The 21,602-nt window shown below is 37.1% G+C and overlaps 1 protein-coding gene across 4 annotated transcripts in view; it reads right to left on the minus strand.

Annotated features, from left to right (window-relative positions):
• The window catches only part of LOC150103503 (TBC1 domain family member 31), a 449,146-nt gene that overhangs the window by 797 nt on the left and 426,747 nt on the right, over positions 1-21,602 (minus strand). For all 4 annotated transcript variants that reach the window (XM_090398075.1, XM_090398077.1, XM_090398074.1 and 1 more), the window contains one exon: positions 19,056-19,131. In XM_090398075.1, the coding sequence (XP_090254201.1) occupies positions 19,056-19,131 (76 nt within the window). The remainder of the gene's footprint in view (positions 1-19,055; positions 19,132-21,602) is intronic.

Consider the following 21,602-nt stretch of genomic DNA (forward strand, 5'->3'; position numbering starts at 1 on the left):
TAATTTTATCTCTGTATCTCAAGGAAGTGGTCCTTGTTTATACACAATCATTTAAAAAACAAAACAAACATGAATATTAATCTTAATTTTGTTCACAAGAATTCTAACAAAACCCAAGCTAAAACACTAATTTCATACCAGTTTCTTCATTAATTAACTCACTAGCCCAAGTATATGACATTTCCATCTATGGGCAGTCCTCTTTATTAAAAGCATATATTTCGTTTCTTTTGAAATTTTTTTCAAAAATTGAATTTATTTCTTCAAATTTTCTCACAAGGGTGAAAAATTAAGCAGGAGGTTAATTGTAAAATTACTGAGCTGCTTTTTTTTTTTTTTTTTTTTTTTTTTTTTTTTTTTTGTATGCTTCAATCATATCACCCCCTTTTCTGCAACCCACAAATCTTCAACCTGTTCTCATAAGGTTCATTTCATACACCTGCTGCCATCTTGGATCCTCTCCAACTGTTCCTTATTGCCAAGAAAACCTGATGCCCAGATCTGAGTACAGTAGTCAAAATGGGGTCTTATCAAGGCTCAATCAATCAATAATTTCCTTTCCTTGTCTCTGCTCATCAAGGTATTCTTCACTTACCAAGTAATATGATGAGCTGCTTTAGCCACTTTTGCTATGTATCCACTAAATTTTAACAACCTATCCATTAACACTCCCAGATCTCTGGCTTTGTCAATTTCCTGGAGTACAGTTCCCCCATATATGTTCCCATATAAACCTTTGCCTTTTTCGTGGTATACAGCTAGTAATCTTTTCACCCCAAAATATATATATAACCTTACACTTTGCCACATTAAACTGACATCCCTTCACCTTTGCCCAGATCGCCAGTCTATCAAATCATCCTGCAAATAACATCATCTGTATTAACTATTGCTCTCACCCTATTTTGCATGGGTGGCAAACAACTGAACAGTTCCTCTCAGCTACAAGGATGTTTCCAAGCTCTGTTTCAAAGAATGGCCCCTAGTTTCCCTCACCACCAGACCTATTGTGAAAAATTTCCTCTGTATTAATCTTGTAAAAATGCTTCAATAATTTGTAGGTCTCAATCATATCACCTCCTTTTCTGCATGTCAAACAATTTCTGTAACTCTTACAGATCTTCAACTGATCATCATAAGGTTCATTCTATAGACCTGCTACTATCTTGATCACTTGCCTCATGATCCTCTCCACCTCCTCATTGCCAAGAAACCCAGGAACCAGTCAAGATGAGGTCTTACCAATGCTTGATAAAGAGAAATAATAACCTGTTTGTTACAGTATCCTTCAGTACTGAAATAATCAAATATGTTCTCTAACTTTTAACTCCCTATTCACTAACACTTGCAAATCCCTGGTCTTGTCAATTTCATCAATGTAGTACACAGCTGGTAATCTTTTTGCCCCAAATTGCATAACCTTTCACTTTGCTACATTACTCTGACATCCATTCTCCTTTGCCCAAACTGCCAGTCTATCCAAATCATCCTGCAAAATGTTATCATCTGTATTAACTATTTCTCTACTCAACTTTGGTTCATTGAATTCCTCTCAGATCCTTTCCTATATTGTCATGTACAAATTAAACAGTAGCAGTGCAAGAACAGAACCCTGCAGCACGGCACTACTCACAGGCCTTCTTCTGTACTCTACTCCTGAATAAATTACTCTCTGATATCTCTCCATCAACCATCCTCTTATCCATCTCACCAACCTTATATCCATCTCTATATGCTGCAGTTTACTGATTAGAATTCAATGTGGACTGTGCAAAAATCTTTTGCACAGTCCAGCAGTATCACTGTAAACTCATTACTGTCATCCACCTCAGCTGTCACTGTATTATAAAATGTGAGGAAGTTACTGAGGAATGACATACCCTTCACAAAATTATGTTGCCCCATACAGTATTCCACTTCTATCTATCCATTCTTGTATTTTGCTCTTGGCCAACTTCTCCAATACTCTGACAACAACTCCTGATAAGCTGATCGGTTGGTAATTTGCTATATCAGTCTTGGAGCCTCCTTTATACAATGGAACTTTCCAACACCTTGGGACTAATCCAGAGTTGATTAAACAATGTGGTCAAGGGCACCAACAATTCCCTAGCAGCTTCATGTAAAACCCAAGCTGATATACCATCCAATCCCACAGTTGCATTCACATTAAGGTTCTGTAATATGCTGTACCCCTCCATTTCATTTACCTCAGTTCCCATATATAAACCTTTGCCTTTTTTGTTACTGCAGTATCTCCATAAGTGAATTACTAAGTGAACTCTTGCAAAGTGTTCACTTAGTAATTTTACTATTTTGATTGATTCAGTTACCTCCCTACCATCAGCATTCATTAAAATCATTCTGCCATAAACAATCTTGCTTTTACTTATCTTTACCCTGCATTACTAATTTCCTTTCATACTCTGCTTTTGCCTTTCTTACCACACTGGTTACCCTTCTGGCTTGTGCTCTGTATTGTTCATGTACCTGCTGGTCACCTTTCTCCTTCAATTCTCTCCATAATTTTTTTCTTTTTTTTGCAACTCCACCTTAATTATGATATTCATCTATTTAACTCCCACTTGATTTACTCTCCTGCCTCTAGGTATGCAGTCTCCCATTACTTCCAAAAACACTCCTTTACCCTTCCTATGCACTATTAACATCCATCCCTTGAAGTTTTACATGCAATGGTACGGATTCAAGCAATCTCCTAAGCTTGTCATAATTACCAGCCCTGTAATTCCTCATACACTCCCATCTTAACTGAAAATTCCATATATTTAGTCACTTCCAAGGTCAAGACCATATTGATCACTCTCACCAATTTGCAGTTATAAAATTCTCAGATACAATTACTACATTGAGCACTCTCAAACCCCTAGTATATTCAATCGCATGCTGTCTCAGGTAATTATTCCTTAGGGACTACATTAAATTTCAATTCCTTCCTCCCATGTATCCTCTCCTCCTCCTAATCTATGTTCACATAGTTGAAATTGCCAACAATAATTGCCCACCCTCCAGTCACTGAGTTTTTTCTGATGCATACTATTTTCATAATCTTTTCCATCCCTTTCTCTATAGCAGCATCGAACTGTATATTTTGTTCTGCTGACCTCGATCTCAACCAGATAGCCTCAAATGTGATATTTTCAATGGCCTGCAGTTGAACCTACTCTCCTTGGTTACAGTTCATTGGCTATCATCAATAACACTCCTCTCCCCATTGTTTTTTCTCTATTCTCCCTGTACACACTATACTCTTCACATTCTATCCCACTAACTATATCATCTTCTGTCACCGATGTTTCACTAATGCCAATAAACTCTGGCCAGGATGAACTAACCAATGCCAAAAATTCCACCTGCTTGTTCTGAATGCTCTTGGCTTTAGTGTACATAAAGTACAAAAGCCTGTTAGGCCCAGCTCTATCCAGATGCTTTATACTAACTATTCCAATCTGGTTTGTTACCAGTGATACTAACTTAGGCATATTATACACATCCTTACACTCAACTGCCTCATTGATGCTTGCATATCCACTCAACTACTCTCCCCCTCCCCCAAGCTCTAGTTTCCATGATTTTGTACATTTATTTAACAACACTTTTCCAGACTGTGAACATCAAATCCATTCAGATACAAACTATCCTTCTTGTATAAGTCCTTTTGTCTGTCAAACTCATTCCACACATCCATACCACTCCTGCATAACCTACACATCCAGTATTTGCTGTTGTGGCCCTCCTAAGTTCTACTCTGTCATACTGTGGTGACAGACTTACTATCTTAACTCTTTCACTCTTTTCTTTTGCTACTTCCAGTAATTCTTCCATGTCCTCTTTCATGCCATACTTTTCTCCTTTCAAATCATTCGTTTCAGCCAAATGTGTAATACAACAATGTAAAATAAATCCACAATCAGGACAGAATCTCAGATATTTCATTCTACAATCAGGAAAATCGGTACAAAATTGCTGGTTTTCTTTATTATAGGCACAAGGATAATGTTTACAAAATTCAAGGATGCTAAGGAAGCTCTGGGTGGTTAAAGGCATGTTATAACCACTGATAATGTATTTTTATAAGTCAGTTCATTATGTGCTTATATTAGAACCTCAAAAGTAAAATATTGCACACACTTTTAACAACAGAAAAACAGATTATACTCATGAACTTCACCAAACAAGGAATACAAAAATCGAATTCCACTTTCTGTTGCCAAAACAAGGCAGAGAAAAGCACTATCTGTTGCCAACTGTGAAACAAATGAATTTCTGATTGCTGAAAAAACAGATAAAGTAAACTTTAAATTACGTAAATTAAACATTTAAAGCAAATTAGAAAGAAGAAGAAAAAAGTCTGGATAAGACAGGAAGACAATAACTGTTGTAAAGAAACAAAATATACCATAATAGAAGCAAAGAAAAATCAGATTAATGAGAAAAAAAGAAAGATTGTAAATAAGAAGCTATTCAAATAGCAGAAGAAAAAAAAACTTCTGGGAAACAATGGGTCAGCTAACTTAATGCAGATTTTCAGAGTTTTGAAAAGATGAATAAAGTGACCATTGAAAGCTTCCAGCTCAATATCTTAGTAAATGAAGAAAAGAAAAAGGAAAGAAAAAAAAAACATTAAAATTCATGTACATAATGCCAGATGAATGAAAAGGAGAGAAGTTTTTGGCATTGGTCTGCCTTGATATTTTTTTCCCCATGGTATTATTACACCAGATACTAGAGGATCAAATTCATGTTTTATAAAGCACCTTTTCTGGGTTGTTATAAAGTTCACATTTAGAAATATTCATACAAGTTAATAAATGCAGTAGTGATGCTTCCTCAGTGTTACAGATTTTGCAGATGGAGAAGACTTATGCCATTGCTAAACTTGATTGGTCTTATGTAGCCGGTCTTGAGGTGCGAGATCATGGTAGTGGCACAGCAATTAAACTTGGAGTTGATGGTAGCTCCTAGTTTTTCTGCTGAATACCAGTGGTGAGTCATGTCCTAGAGAATCGTTCTTTTTATGTTTTCTTTTTGAGTAGTTTTAAAAAGATCAAAATCTGTGATATCACTTGATGTTACAGCTATTTTTAAAATATAAATATAAATAAATATTTATTTATATTTATAAATACTATAAAATGGCTCTGTGAATTCTTTTCTGATATATTATTGACTGGCCGACTACCTAGCCAGTTTAAGAAGTCAAAAATAGTTGCTATTCTTAAACCTGGAAAACTACCCCAGGAGGCAAAAAGTTACAGCCCTATTGCTTTATTGAGTTGCACCTATAAAATGTTAGAGCGCCTTCTGTACAACAGATTGTCCACACCAATTATGCAGCATGTCCCGATTGAGCAAGCTGGTTTTAGAGAAAAACGTGGTTGCTGTGATCAAATGCTCACTTTAACATCATACATAGAAGCTGGATTTCAGAAGCAAGAAAAAACATCAGCTGTCTTCTTGGACCTAACAGCAGCCTATGATACAGTATGGCGTGAAGGTCTTATATACAAATTTCTTAGCATTGTCCCATGTAAACGGACTGCACACTTAATTTTCTCCATGCTCACTGAACGTTTCTTTCAAGTTATATTAGGAAATAAAATGTCCACACAACAAAAACTTAATAATGATCTTCCACAAGGGTCAATATTGGCACCCTTACTTTATAACCTATACACATATGACTTGCCTGCTACCATCTCACGCAAGTTCTGTTATGCTGATGACACTGTAATTGCCATTCGACACAAAAACATGAGTCAGGCTGAAGATGTACTTACAAAAGATCTGAAACTATAGGTGAATATTATAAAAAATGGAGGCTCCGGCTCAATCCAGACAAAACAGAAGTATCAGGCTTTCACCTTAATAATCACATGGCAGATGTCACTTTACATATCTTCTTTGAAGGATGTTTACTACGACACAATAAGTTTCCAAAGTACTTGGGCATTACCCTGGACCGCACGCTCTCTTACAAGCAACACCTAACAAACGTTTCTGCTAAGTTAAGAACCCGTAACAACATAATACAAAAACTAATAGGCACGACATGGGGAGCAACAGCGCCGATAATCTGCGGATTACTGCTCTTGGTCTAGTTTTCTCTGTTGCCGAATATTGCTCACCAGTGTGGCTAAATAGCACACATGTTAAACTTGTTGATAGCCAACTAAATAATACAATGAGACTGATTTCTGGCACAATTAAATCAATGCCCACACACTGGCTTCCAGCTCTTAGTAACATTGTTCCACCAAATCTGCGCAGGACTAAGGCTCTCTTACATGAGTATAAGAAAATCTTGGAGAACACAGCCCTACCAATACATTTAGATCTGCCAGATTTAAGTGTACAACGATTGAGATCAAGACATCCACCACTACAATTAGCCCAACTACTACTGCATTCTAACTTTGACTTGAAGCAAAAGTGGCAAGAACAGTGGGAGAGCCATACAGATGACATCACAAAATTTTCTCTCAATGAATTACAAGAAAGTTTTGATGCTTGCTCACACCTCCCACGAAAATCCTGGACTCAGCTTAATAGAATAATACGAACTGGTCATGGTGTATGTGTGGACATGCTTTTTAAATGGGGTAAATGACCATCCCCGCATTGTGATTGTGGAGCTCAGAGACAAACTGTGAACCATATTGTGACTCGGTGTTATCTCAGAGCATATTCAGGAGATAAATTGGACTTTTTAAGTGCTACACCCGAAGCTATGAACTATCTGACCAATTTGGATGTAACCTTTTAATTTTATTGGTTTTTAAAATGACTTTTGACCTTTAATTTTATATGATATTAAAGTGTATTGTACTGCATGTTTTGATATTCATGCCATACGAATAAATAAATAAACAGCTATTTTTGCTACTTCATTTGCAGTTTCATTTCCCTTTAATCCTACATGGGATGGAATGTACTCGAAAATTATTTCAGAATCCTTATGTAGTTTGTTTATGTTTTTTGATCTGTCTTTAAGTATTTCTTCATGGTTAGTGCAGCAGTTCTTAATAGCTTGAAGGACTGCTAAGGAATCTGTGAAAAATATAAATTCTTTTGGGCTTTGTTTATCCAAATATTGCAGTGCTGTGTTAATGGCTATTAATTTTGCATGGTATGAGTTGCATCCTATACTCTTGGTTGTTTTTAGTTCTATATTTTGAGCCATAGATGAGTATGCCACTCCCAGAATTGCCATTTGGATTTTTGGAACCATCTGTGTAGATCTTTATTGAGTCAGGTCCATATTTCATTATTTTTGAAAGAGCTATTATAAATATACTAATGATCTCAAGATTTCAGGGTTTTCTAGGCTTTTTTTCCTCTCATTTTTCCATATTTCAAAATTAATAACTATATTTTTCCTGCCTTGATTTGGAGGAAATGATCAGTAAAGAAATTTGACCAAAAAATGATTGACATTAGTGAGACTTGGCTGATAGAAGATGATTTGGTCATGAAGGTGTGCTGAAAAATTGTGACAATCACCATGAAAGAACTGAGGTAGAACCATGTAACTTACATATTATTCTACATATTCCTCATGAAGTGTTATACATGTTATAATGCTGCTGCTGCCTTATTTGCATTCTTCTGAGAAAAAAAGTCTTTCCTTTCTTAAACAAATCAGTCCTTGGCTGCAGATATGACTTCATCATCTGTGGTAAATTTTGTTCCTTTCAAGTGTTATTTTAAATTTGGGAACAGGATATAGTCAGATGGGGCCAGGTCTAGCAAATAGGGTGGGTGAGGTAGATATTGAAAGCCCAAATTATGTATTGTCTGTTGAGCAGTGTGAGCAAATGTGTTGTCCTGCAAAAGCAATCCACCTCTTCTCAGTTTCCTATGGCATTTTTCTTTCAGTACCTCCTTCAATTCCTTTAGAACTGTTGAATAAACTACTGCTGTAACAGCTTCACCTTTTTTGAGGTACTTGGTAAGGATATTACACCATCCACATCCCAAGAGCCACTGTCCAGAACCTTCCCTGCTGACTTTTGTCGTTGAAACTTCTTTTGTCATGGAGCACCTTTGTGTCTCCACTCCACTGACTGTTGTTTGGTCTCTGGGTCACAGTGATGAAGCTATGTTTCATCAACAGTCAAAAGATGAGACAAAAAAAATTGTACCTGAGTTCTCAAAATGACCAAAAATCTCTTGAGATGACAGCACATTTCTCTCTTTTGGTCAGCATTCAAACATTTAGGGACCCACTTTGCTGAGAGCATCTGCATGTCAAGATGCTGGTGGATAATGACCCCAACTCATTCCCTGGATATCCCCTGAGTCTTTGCAATGTTTTATGGCTGGTATTTGTCTATCACCAAGGATCATGGCATGCACTAAATTGATGTTTTCAGGTGTAATCACTGTGGAAGGTCTTCCTGACAAAATGGGGGCATCTGTTGTCTCAGAATTCTCAGTTTTAAACTAGGCCACCCATCTGGCAACTGTTGAATATGCTGGGACACAGTCTGCTAAAGTCTCACACAAAGTTTGGTGAATCTCAGTTGTGGACTTTACGTGCAGCACGAAAAACTTGATGACGGCCTACATCTCTGTGTTTTCGAATTTCTTCAAAACCTCTGACATGTCTTCTTATATATATGCTAAAAGAAAAAATAAATAAATTACTATAATTTGACGAAACATGAGGGTTAAAGGGTTTTAAGATGTTGTTTCTTGTAGTTATATATCAGTTGCTTTAATATAGTTTTGGACTAGCTGTTTATCAGAACGTTTTGGCCTCTCCTCATATAGGGATAGAAAAGAGAGGGTATTATATTTTCAGGAAGGAGAGAGGTCTAGAGTCTCCAGAGTCTAGGCCCCAGAGTTCAGGGCATGATTTCCTTTGTATAGTGATGAATCACACACCTCACCATCCAGCAGTCCAACAGATGGTGAGGTGTATGATTCATCTGGATATTTTTTTTTGCAGAAGTACACTACCTGTCTGAATGTGTTCTGCTAATGTGAAGTTTGGTGGAGGAAACATCATAGTCTGTGGATGTTTTTCAGTTGCAATTGGATCTCCTAGTTCCAGATGAGGAATCTGTGGCCTATAATGATATGCTAGATAACTCTTACAACTTTATGGCAACATCATCAACCCTATCAAATATTTGTGGGACAAATTCCAACTTCAACTGTGAGCCAGTCAAATCACCTGACATTGGTGACCCACCTCACTAATGCTCTATCCCAGATGGCTGAAGGCTATTTTAGCAGTAAAGTGTGGACCAACTCAATGCTTTTCATATTAGTGTAAGAGGGGAATGAGCAGCATCTGGATATCCATGTTCAGAAGTGGTATAAGCTATCCTCTAAGTTTATCATTACTTGTGGTTTCCTTTCCTTTAGTGTTGCACAGTGATCAGCATTCATTTTACGCAAATTATGGACTCTACACCGTGTTATAAATAATTATTTTAAATTCCCCGACGTTTCGCCCTTCATATTAAGGTCATCATCTGGAGTACACACAGAGACAAGCTAAATTACATTTCACACAGTATGCTGAAGAGACAATGATTTGATCAACAGTTATTCTACTGGCCTGACCTCTAGTGAAAATAAAATTACAATAAATAAATGAAATAAAATAAATTAACTACATCAAAGCTATATTCTATTTAAGACAACATCAGAGAAACACTCTTTCATATGGATAGTTTTGTTACAGTAAAATTGATGTGCTAATTTAACATGACAATTGTTATATTAGATTTAGGATCCTGGATTACCTGTGATCATATTTATAATTAACTCTTAGAGAGAAAGATTAAGTGGGTAGAATATGTGCCTTCCACATTCTTGGGATTTTTAGGCCATCATTATTGTTATTAGGGTGATTGATAAGAATCTCACAGGCCTCCTTAAATTTACATTCACACCATGTTTTGGTGTGATATAAACAACAGGTGCTTTTCCAGTCAATTTTATGTTCAGGGCATGATCAGAAAGACCAGCTTGACTTTAGTTATTATATTTAATGTGTCATTTATGTGCCTTTTTCTGATAGGAATTGTGCATCCAGTTTCCTCTATACAGAGCAAATTACAGGTGCAATGAATGCAGTATACTCCAGGGTGGGCCAGCAGACGGAGTGGATCCTTGGATGAGTTGAGTAAGTTCTTTAATTGTGCAGGAGGTTTAAAGGTGGCTTTAAGGTTGTATTTTTGTAGTATTTTGTCTGATATCCCTTTCAAGTGGAATGGTTAGTTTTATTGTAGTCTTGCTTATTTTTGTTTTTAAGTGAGGTCTTGTACAGAATTTTTTTGATAGTATTTTGGCTGTAACCATTTTTTTAGGAAGGTATTCCTGAGCTGAGGAGACAGCTTGTGGGTATAGCATGGAATGAGGAGTTAGCTGGAAAAGAGATCAATGCAGCTTGGGAGATTTTCAAGAACTATCAAGTAGAAGCAATGTCTAAATGTATTCCAAGGGTCAGAAGGTTAAACAAGGTAGGTGTGAAATGGATGAATGAAGAAATTAAGCATGTGATACAGAGAAAAAAGGCATTATGGAGGCAGCATAAGAGAAGTAAAAACTAGTACCATGAGAATTACAAAGACCAGGCAAGGAGGGTGACTTAGTTAGTAAAGGTAGCAAAAGTGAGCTAGAGCAGCAGTTAACTGATCAAGCCAAAAAGAATTCTAAGGAGTTCTTTCGATATGTAGCCAGAAAATAAAAAAGAATAATTATAGAAGGATGACATTGATTGGGGAAAATGGTATAAAGACAGCTGTTGCAGAAGGTGTGGTGGAGATACTTAATGAGCAGTTCATAAAGTTCTTTCAATCTTGTGAATGTGATTCATTTTAAAAATTTTATGGAATTTACAACCGTGTTAAAGAAACTTTTTTTATTATCCTGATGTTTTGAATCTTCACATCAAGATCATCATCTGGGGCATACATAAGTATACAGAACAAGCTGAGTTACATCATTAACTGTAAGCTATAGAAACAATGATTTCATCACATGTTATTCTACTGACGTGACCTCTGGTGGGAAAAAAATATATATATATATATATATGCCAAGGCATATGCATGACAAGGCATATGACAAGGTGCCAAGAGAGAAGCTATTCAATACGCTGCAGTTATATGCTGTCAATGGGACATTATATCAAGCAATACTTAGTCTTTATTTGAGTTGTAAGTCAGCAGTTAGAATTGAAGGAAGTACAGGAAGATGGTTTAATGTTAAATCTGGTGTGAGACAAGGATGTACATTATCCCATTGGCATATCAAGACCTTTATGATCAATTAGAAACAAAGGAAGGACAGAGAAAGATTTATCGATTGGAAAAATATAGAAATAAGGCATCAAAGGACATCGTACATGTGAGGCAGATCAAAGACTCTGGAGGAAGGGCATTAAGGAAGGATGTGGATATAAGAAATAGATGGAGAATATATTTTGAAGGGCTTTTGAATGAAGAAAATGCAAGGACTCACAGAGAAGATGGGGAGCCTAATGAGAGGATGGTGCAGAACATTAGTAGAATGGAAGTGAAGGAAGCCGTAAAGAGGATGAAGAATGGAAAATCAGTAGGCCCTGACAGGATCCCAGTGGAGGCATGGAAGACATTGGAGGAAGAGGGAATTGACCCGCTGTGGAACCTGTTAATAAAAGTTTGTCAACAGGAAAATATACCTGAGGAATGGAGGGAAAGTACTCTTGTCCCCATCTACAAGAGTCTTGGGCATCCCCTTTACTCTTTTACAGAGAATTACAGAGGAATAAAGTTGATGTCCCACACAATGAAGATCCTAGATAGGGTTCATGATGGAAGACTGAGGAAGGAGATGGAGATTGCAAAGGAGCAATTTGGCTTCATGCCTGGTCAATCGACGACAGGTGCTATCTTTGAGTTACGACAGATGATGGAAAAGTTTCGAGAGAAGCAACAGGAGCTACACCTGGTTTTCATTGATCTGGAGAAAGCTTATGATAGAGTGCCAAGGCAAGAAGTCTGGAGGTGTTTGAGGGAGAAGAAGGTACCGGAAAAATATGTCAGGTTGGTGCAGGAGATGTACAGAAATGTGAAGACAAGAGTTCGAACCTGCCTGGGAGAGACAGAAAGTTTCCAGTGACAGTTGGCTTGCATCAAGGGTCAGCATTAAGTTCGTTCCTGTTTAATATTGTGATGGAGGAGGCGAGAGAAGACGTGCCTTGGACAATGTTGTACGCAGATGACATCGTGCTGTATGCAGAATCAAAAGAAGAAGAGGCAGCTAAATTGGAAAGTTGGAGAAAAGTACTGGAAGAGAGAGGTATGAGACTGAGCAGAGGTAAACAGAGCATATGTGTTGCAAAGTGGATGGCAGCCAGGAGACAGATCTAGAGCTGGAAGGAAATGTCATCAGGAAGATCAGTGACTTTAGATACTTAGGTTCAACAATGAAAGAGGATGATGAGGCTGAGAAGGAAGTGGGATGCAGGATGGAGGAACTGAAGAGAGAGATGGCTGGAGTGCTATGCGATAAGAGGGTACTGATCAATCTTAAAGGTAAAATCTACAGGACAGTATTGAGACCAGCTATGACGTATGCTATGGAAACTGTGGCCCTGAGGAAAAATAACATCAGCAGGATGGAGGTAGCAGAGATGAGAATGCTTAGGTGGATGTGCGGTGTGACCAGAAAGGATCATCTGAGAAATGATTATGTAAGGGGAACCGTGAAAGTGACGAACTTAGGAGCAAAGATACAGGAGGCAAGGTTGAGATGGTTTGGTCATGTGATGAGGAAGGAGGAAGAGTATGTGGGAAGAAAGGTCATTCAGATGGACGTGCAGGGGAACAGGAAGTGCGGACAACCAAAGAAGAGATGGTGGAGGAGGATTTGAGGATGAAGAACTTGGATGTGGCTACAGCCCAAGACAGGAGGTTGTAGAAGAGACTCACCACAAACAGCGATCCTACTTAAGTGGAAAAAGCTGCAGAAGAAGAAGACTCTGCTACCATAGCTTTCCACCAGCATCAATCTGCCATAATTATTTTTCCACTTGCTTGCCACATAGCAGAAAAATTCCCTTGGATTAGCTTTCACCTGAGTGGCCAATCTCCTCATATATTCTACTTTTTCTTTTTCTTTCTTTCTTTTTTTTAAACCATGCTTGTCACATTTCTGGCATGCACTTTATATTCTTCATGCATCTGTTCAGTGTATACAAGACAGTTCTTCCTCCATAGCAACTTCTTTTGTAACATTGCTTGCTCGATTTCACCATGCATCCATCTCATTTTTACTCTATTTATTCACTTTACTCTTGGTATGTAGGTATGCACTGCCTGTGTTAGATACTGCCTTATCATTTCCCATGCACTGTCAACATCTTTTCTACACAAGTTATTTAGCATCATACTAGATAACTGTGTAGAAATACATTGATGCTAGATGACTATGGAGCTTCTGATATCACCCACCTTATAGTTCCACCTTCCTGATAAACATTTTTTCTGGTTGACTACCTTCCAAACCAATACCTCATGATCACTTTCATCAACAGGCGGTGGTGTTGATAGCCCACTCACAACCACATCATGTGAGGATATCACCAAAACTAGCGCTGATAAATCTTGTGTTGCTTCATCACATGTTGCTTTAGATAGTTTTCCTGCAGAAACTTAACAAATTCACCCTCCTTTCCTTGTTACTACACTATTTCTTCTTTCCAATCCACATTCCTATAATTAATATCTCCCATTAGGATCATCTTCCTTTTACTTGTCCAACTAATTTGTCTAAACATTTCACAATCAATACTCTCCACATTCCCTGGTCTATAACAGCATCCTATTAGATAAGGAAAACTTGCTTAACATGAATTCGATATGCACAATAATCAGTTAGCACAATTGAGTGAAAGATACTATTTCCTACTTTAAGTGAGTGATTAATCAGTTAACGCAATTTTTTGTCGTCAATCTGCAGCAAGCAGCGGCACTTGTCAATGTACCCGGCAGTGCTGCAGAGGCGGTAGCGAAACTCAGCAGCTGACTCAAAGCTATCATCATAAGTGCACATGCAAACTCTGTTCTCTTGCTCAATCACTTTTCTTTCATTTTGCTTTAATTTAGATATTTATAAGGCTTTATTATATTCAACCCCTGTAAAAAAAAAAGCAGCAGTAATAAAAAGAGAAGAAAAGTAATTATGTTAGAGGAAATGCTGGAAGTCATTAAGTGAGACGAAAGTGGCGCTGGTAATACAGGGTAATACAGTGATTGTGCGAGATCTGAGATACAGAGAGACTACAGTTCGGACTATATTAAATAAGAGCAAAGAATACAAAGAACAAGAAAATGTTGCTACTGCTTCTTTAAGCATGCAGATCACTTAAAATAGAACCCATTTAATGATCAAGATGGGAATGTCTTCTATCACTCTGGATTGAGGATTGTAACCAAAAACCAATACCTTAGTACTATTTCAAGCAAAAGCTCTCAATATTTTTACATCATTGAAAGAGACCAAATTTCAAGAGGAATGTGAAAGCTCTTTACTGCAAGTTTAGGATGGTTTGACCATTTTAAATATTGAGCTGGACTGCATAACATAAGAATAGCTGGGGACTCTGCTAGTGCTGATAAAGATTCTGTGGCTAAGTTTCCTGAAGAATTGCAAAGGATAATTCAGGAGGGTGATCATGATGATCATTAAATATTCAACATCAACAAAACTAGTCTCTTTTGGAAGTGTATACCAACGAAAGCTTTCCCAGCTAAAAGTGAGGCATCTCAACCAGGATACAAAGTATCTAAAGATCGTCTTACACATTTATTAGGAGGCAATGCAGAAGGCAATGAGAACGATCTCCTGTTCAACTAGAAGAACAGCGTGCAAACTAAAAGAGAATGTTACAACTAAGAAGCTGACTGTAAAAGAACTTGAACTAGTTTTCAATCACATCAAGCATGCTAAGGAAATTTTGTTTGATGCCGATCCTGATATGGAACAACACTTCGTCCGCTGAAATTTTGATAAAGCAATAATTGCCAGCTATCACAAACTGCATGACAAGATGAAAAGGTTGAGCACTATTCAAACATCTTAATTTTTTTGTAAAAAAGTAGCTCAATCAAATGTTTAGACATTAAATAAAAATTTAAGCAATTGATTTTTATTTACTTTGATGATTTTATCCTCTAAGGCCCAAGGCTATCACTAATTAAGCGTCATGCAGTGAAGAGAATGGCTCAGTAAGTGCTGCCATCTCTTAGTCCCTAACACAATATATTTAATGTCTGAAATAGTGTGGGTTCTACAATCGATTTTCTTCAGTTTATGGGACGAAAAATCCAACTTTCCAGGAGAAAAAAACCTCGCTTGCCCATGTAAATATTTCTTTTCAAATTTAGGCTAACTGATGGATGTATTATAATTATTCCTATTGTTTACTATATACATTTACTGTTTTCCTGTATACTATTCTATCTCAACTTCACACCAAAAGCATAACTTCTATTTTCCACTTTGACTCTTGAAGGACACAATTCCTCTGCTACCATTAACAATACTCCCCCCCCCCCTTCTCTTTTGATCCTCCAATCCTTTTGGAAAATTCTATATCCTACCATTTCAAATCCTTAGTATATCATCCTAAGTCAACCAAGTTTCTCTTATGCCATAATCTTTGGGCATACTGATTCAATCAATGATACAAACTTGGTCCCTTTATTTCTGATACTCCATACATTATTATAGAAGCATAACAATTTTCCATTCTTTGAGGTCATCCCATCAACATAGTCCCTCTTTATTCTCTCCTAGTTCTGACCATTCTCATTTCCCTGATCTTGACTCTGATTTTCAGTTATATTCTTATCATCCCCACCATTTTGCACTGCATCACTTTGCTCTGCTATAATCACTTCCTCGTCTTTGTATCCATCCTCTTCCCGCCCTTCACAACCTGCTTCTCAAACTCTCACTAAATCTTAGTGGTACTAATTTTGTATGGATCTTGTGCGTTCTTATTAAACAGCAATTGTTCCAAATGACTAACACCAAACCCATTAAAATGCATTCCATCAGCTTCAAAACCCCTTCTAATTCATTCCATAATTCAAAAATTGAAAACACTCTCTGCCTGACAGAATTCAGCCATTTTGTCATTCAGTGTCATCCACAGCTTAAAATGCTTCACTTTGGCAACTTAAGTAATATATACTGAGGATATTAAAGATCCAGAAAGCGTATAAGAATATAATCTTAGCTAGCATTATCTAAAATACATGAACACTGCCCAGTAGCCTGTATATACATCTTTTATTACTGCATCAAGTAGGTTTCACTGACCTGAAAGCTGTTTCAAAACATGTTCCAAGTACCATCCACTCTCTCTCCATGCAGAGATCTGCTCTTTACTCCCTTGCTCACACTCTCCTTATGGTTTTGCAGGATGACACTTCTTGTTTTACCCTTGTCTCCCATTCTATGAAAACTTTCTTACATATTTACCTGGTAGCAAATCCCCTTATCAACTGATATGTCTCAATCATATCACTCTTCTCATTCTATTCAGGAGGTCCTGAAAATTCTCATTCTCTCAATCTGTCTGCATACCCCACATACCAAAGACCATTACTACCTTAATGAATCTTTCTTCTCTGGGCCCTTTCTAATCATGTCCACGAAAATCAAAAATCTGTGCACAATAATCCATATAATACCTGATCAAGGCCTTATCTCTGCATCATTGCAACTTGACCAAAGACCAGAGATGACAGAAATGAGAGTTCTCAGAAAAATTAGATAGCAAATAGTGACAGAGTCATATTAAAAATGATGATGTTCGAAATGACCTTGACATTGTTAACAATTTAAGAATTTTGAGCAGAGCTGCATTTTTTTTGGTCATTTTCACACTCACTCATCTTCAACCCTGAGTCATGTCCTGAACCTCACCATCTCTTCTAGAAATGTACCCACCGATGATTTCTTGATGTGGTTTGAGCATGGGATTTACAACCTTCCTATCAATGCAGCTAATAGGATTAGACTAGAGTTGCCAGTGTGCTTGCATTGGACAATTACTTCCAAAAGTATCTTCTTTAACAGAGAACTTAAACCTTGCTGAAATCAAAAAGTGACAACAAAATAAAAATTAGAAAAGCAGGTAAGCACATTGCAAATATAGTTCTCAAGATTTCAAATTACATTCAAAAAATAGCCAAATTCTAAAAGATGTACTGCTGCCAGTTCAAGTATGATCCCACTACCACAGATCAAAATCATTCACAGGCATCTGAAAAAATTCATCTCCAGGTTGATGGAAGGTTGCTAACAAAGTAAAAACCTTATAATTCCAGATTCCCCTTCCCCAGATATATGAGCTGTCAAAAAATCATAAAGAAAAGTGTACCATTGCACAGATGTAGACAGTATAGATTCACCTACCTACAAACTAGCCAAACACTTGGCAAAAGTCTCTCTCAGAGTACTAGCAACACTCCTTTGCACAAAAGACTTGGTCCACTTTAAGTCCAGTAAGTCCAATAAGAACTCATCCTCCTAGTACTTTAGTAGACACTTATCTCCATGGAGTCAGACTGATTGCATGAGACTAACACTCACCATTATTCATACGTTACATGTCTTACTTCTCTTTAAACTCATTCACTGTCAGTGCACTCACTGCTACTTCTAGCAATTTAATTTATGAAGAACTTTCAAAAGAGCACTTAAAGTACTCTCCCCCTACAGACCTATCATCTGGCTATGCTATGTGGATGATGTGTTTGGTATATGAACTTGTGGCTCAAACATTCTAAACAGCTTTCTTTTTTTCCCACTTGAACAGCCAACATCCAAAGATCCAATTCATTATAGAAATAGAAAGCAACAACACTCTGTATTTTCTCGATACCCAAGTCACATGATAACCAGATTGATCCTTGGGCTTTCACTGTCTATAGACAACTCACCCATACATTGTAAATAATACACTGGCAGTATGGCATTATAAAAACCCTAGTCAACAAGGCAAAACTGATTTGCTGTGATGACGATATGCTCACTTCTGAACAACCACATATACCTTTTAGCTAATGGCTACAACCTCCCCCCCTCTTCCACCACCACTAAATCAGGAAAAATATTAACTCATACCCCCTCCCCCCTTCCACTACAAATATAGACTATGATAAATCTATCACTATCCAATATATCTGTGGCACCTCCGAAAAGGTGGCCAAGATGTTAAGAAATACAATCTTGTGACTACCTTCAAATCACACAAGAAATTAATATCCCTTCTTCACTCCCCTAAAGACCAGCTACAACCATGGGATTCAGTATCTACCAGGCACATGCAGCACTGCAATCTTTCTTACAATGGTCAAACTGCAAAGCAACTAACATCAGGATCTTGGAGCATCCAAAGAGTGCATCCAATTCCACTACTTTGGCTGCTTATGACAGGTTGCTTTTGATTCACATCACAGGATCCATTGGAAAAAAGCCCACCTTACTTCACTGAAGTAAATATGAGAGACTTTTCCTTGAATCTGCTTCTGCTCTCTTAAACTATCCTAACCTCAATAAGTATAGTTGCATTAAGCTGCCTCTCATCTGGCAAGCACCAGATGAGAAGCAGTTTAATGCAACTGCCAATAGCCAAGAACACTCAACCAATCCCAATAAATGTCACAATTTAGGACTACAGGCCTATTCCCTGTTTTCTCTTGTTTCAGTCTCACTTACTCATGTAGTGGCTGCATGTATCCATAAATGTATTGTTTCCCTAATGATGCCAATTTGAAGTTGGGAAAATACTGGGAATAATTAAATCTATTCAGTTATTAAATCTTCTATGCTGTAATTTCCTAATCAGTTAAGACATAAATTTGAAACACCAGAGTTCATCTGTAAGGAAAAAGACGATAGGACATATGTTAGGATAATATAAATATACAGCTCAGACTGTGGTCTGAAAGACATTTTTATTATTTGCAGTGAATTTAATGCTATCATTAAATAAAAACAGATGTATACTGAAAATTTACCTTTTGGAATTAATCTTTCCGATGCTTCCTTCTTGTTTTCACACTGTTCAATGCTATTATTTGTCAGGACCTTTGTCTGAAATATTACATTACGTTAATAACATTTAGTGTAAATATCCGCACTCTTTCTACCAAACTTCAATGAAAATATAACTGAATTTATTTATTTTTGTTTGTTTTCACCTTCATTACCTAGTTTATCAAACAAATTAACTACCAGTTTGTTTTGCGAAATGGAAAACTCAGTTTCTGGGAAATACCCCTCCCCCTGTTTTGCTTGTGTTAAATAGTAATCCTATATATGACAGATTTTCAGCCCATATGTTAGTACCATAGATGGAGCAAAAAGATAAACTTATTAACAATAGATTGAATGTTAAAAAGTTTAAATAGAAAAGACATCAGAAATATGACTATTCCATCCAGAAAGTAGTAAATAAATAAAAAGTGTTCTGTGACTTCAGAGTTTGACTGTGAAGGTGTGCTTCTAAATAGCTGCTGCATGTTTTAACAGATGTAAAAGAGAGTGGAGAAATTATTGATGCCAATTCCAGTGAAGAGAGACCATAGAAGTATTATAGAAAACACAAATAGCAGAAAATGAACATCTCATGAAAGAGATGTGAAGTGAATTGAGAGAGGTGAGTGCTCTTAGGTGATTGGACTGTTTTCACTTATGAGTGAAATGACCATGGCCATGAGGCTAGCATATTGTGTTTTATTAATTGCACGTCTTTCTTGATGATTTCCCTGTTTTGAAGGATGAAAAAACAACACTGCCTCTAAGGGCAGTGTTGTTTTTTCATCCTTCATACAGGAACCACCCCAAATACAGGAACAGTATTAGCTGGTTGGTTGGATGGATATGTGATCTGTACAGAGCTGACAGATATTCAATGGTAAATTAATGCATGCTTTGAATACAAGAGAAAGCCTTTTTTTTTTTTTTTTTTGAAGAGACAATATCTAAAATAAGTTTAGTTTATGGAGAAATATCATCTTGTCCAGAAATTTTGGGGTCATTAACATTAAAAGTAAGACTGTAAGAAAAGTGACCCCCCCCCTTCCCCAATGAATAAAACAGGACTGAGGTTTGGGAGTATTGAAATTAAGAAGATTATTGGCAAGGATCACCAAATGTTCGGTCATGCTTTGGCATTCATCCAAATCAGTAAAAAGATTCAGTGTTTGGCTGACTGAAGAATTCCTGTTACATGCATCATAACAAACCCAACCAACTGTGAAAACGCCTCCCCTTAACCTTTTGCTACTTTTCAAATAAAAGGATTTCCACAGTTAATGACTAAACTTATTTTGCAATACAGTTTCTCAGAAAACTTCTTTCAGCACTAGCTACCAGCGTAATCCTTGAAAGAGTTTTTTTTTTTCAGGAGTTGGAAATATTTATAAAGAAACCAGACATATGCTACTTCAAAAAAATGTGCTGAAAAATTCATTTTCCTACAACACAGTTATTGTCAATTTTTTTTCACAATTTAAAATAAATTCTGTTAATATATTTTGTTGTGTCGGAAAAAAATGATGAGTCATCCTTTTTTCCCGCCCAACATTAAGTTACCTCATAAGGAGAGTATAAGGACATGCTTATGCCTCCGGACAGAGAATGTGCCTTTTTACAATCCAAGTACATATAAATATCCAAGTGTGTAAGCTCTAAACAATGTTAAAATAACCCGTGAGTTTAATAGAAAATAGTTGTAAATGAATTAAAATATAAAATCATGTATAAATTGCCAAATAAATATGTATAAGCTAGAGCAAACTTTAAGCCATGTAAAAGCAGTTCGTAGCCACGGCGTCCAATCGGCAGCCGCCGTATGCATGACGACACCACCGCGTGAGGGAGCTGTTTTGGAGTATAAAGGTTTCGGCGGGAATTCGAATCGCTCTCTAGTCTCCGGGTTTCTTTGGCACCTAGTCCTGTCGGAGAGCTGTGTAGAGCTTGCCGCCACGTGTAGCAAGAATTCCCCCTTGCTATGGGTGCTACGTGGGCCAAGGCTGCAACTACAATGTATTCAGATCCATAAGAAGAAAGAGCCACTGATGAAATCAACGTCAGTGTTCAAATCTGTGTATGAGTGTTTTTCGGTTCGTATGGAAACAAAGGAATAGCAAGACCGCCATCAGTGAAGGTACAGTAAGCCGACCAAAGTATCCAGTTCAAGGCAAGAACGGTAAGCGGAAGATTTTCTTATGTTAAATGTTGAATTAAAGTAACCAAACAGAAGTTAAGGAAGCATGCTATTTCTGTGTAGTGTTATAGGAACAGTCTGCGATTTGGACACTTTTCTCTACAGTTGAGAAGGAAGCATATTAGGCTCCAGCCGAACAGGAGGCCGAGGTCCGAACTGTTTGTGTGATTTAAGAACAGTAATGTTATATGGTCAGAACGTAACTAATTGTTAACTAAAATTTTGGAGGGGAGATTAAGTAAGATTAAGAAGTATTATCCTAGGGAAGTTCATGTCAGAAGTATTGAGTTGTCTTGTGTATATATGAAATATTACATGTGTGATAATATTAGGT

Source organism: Typopeltis vanoorti, chromosome 9 (genome assembly GCF_054136105.1).
Source record: "Typopeltis vanoorti isolate ZY-2024b chromosome 9, IOZ_Tvanoo_1.0, whole genome shotgun sequence".
Lineage (NCBI taxonomy): Eukaryota > Metazoa > Arthropoda > Arachnida > Uropygi > Thelyphonidae > Typopeltis > Typopeltis vanoorti.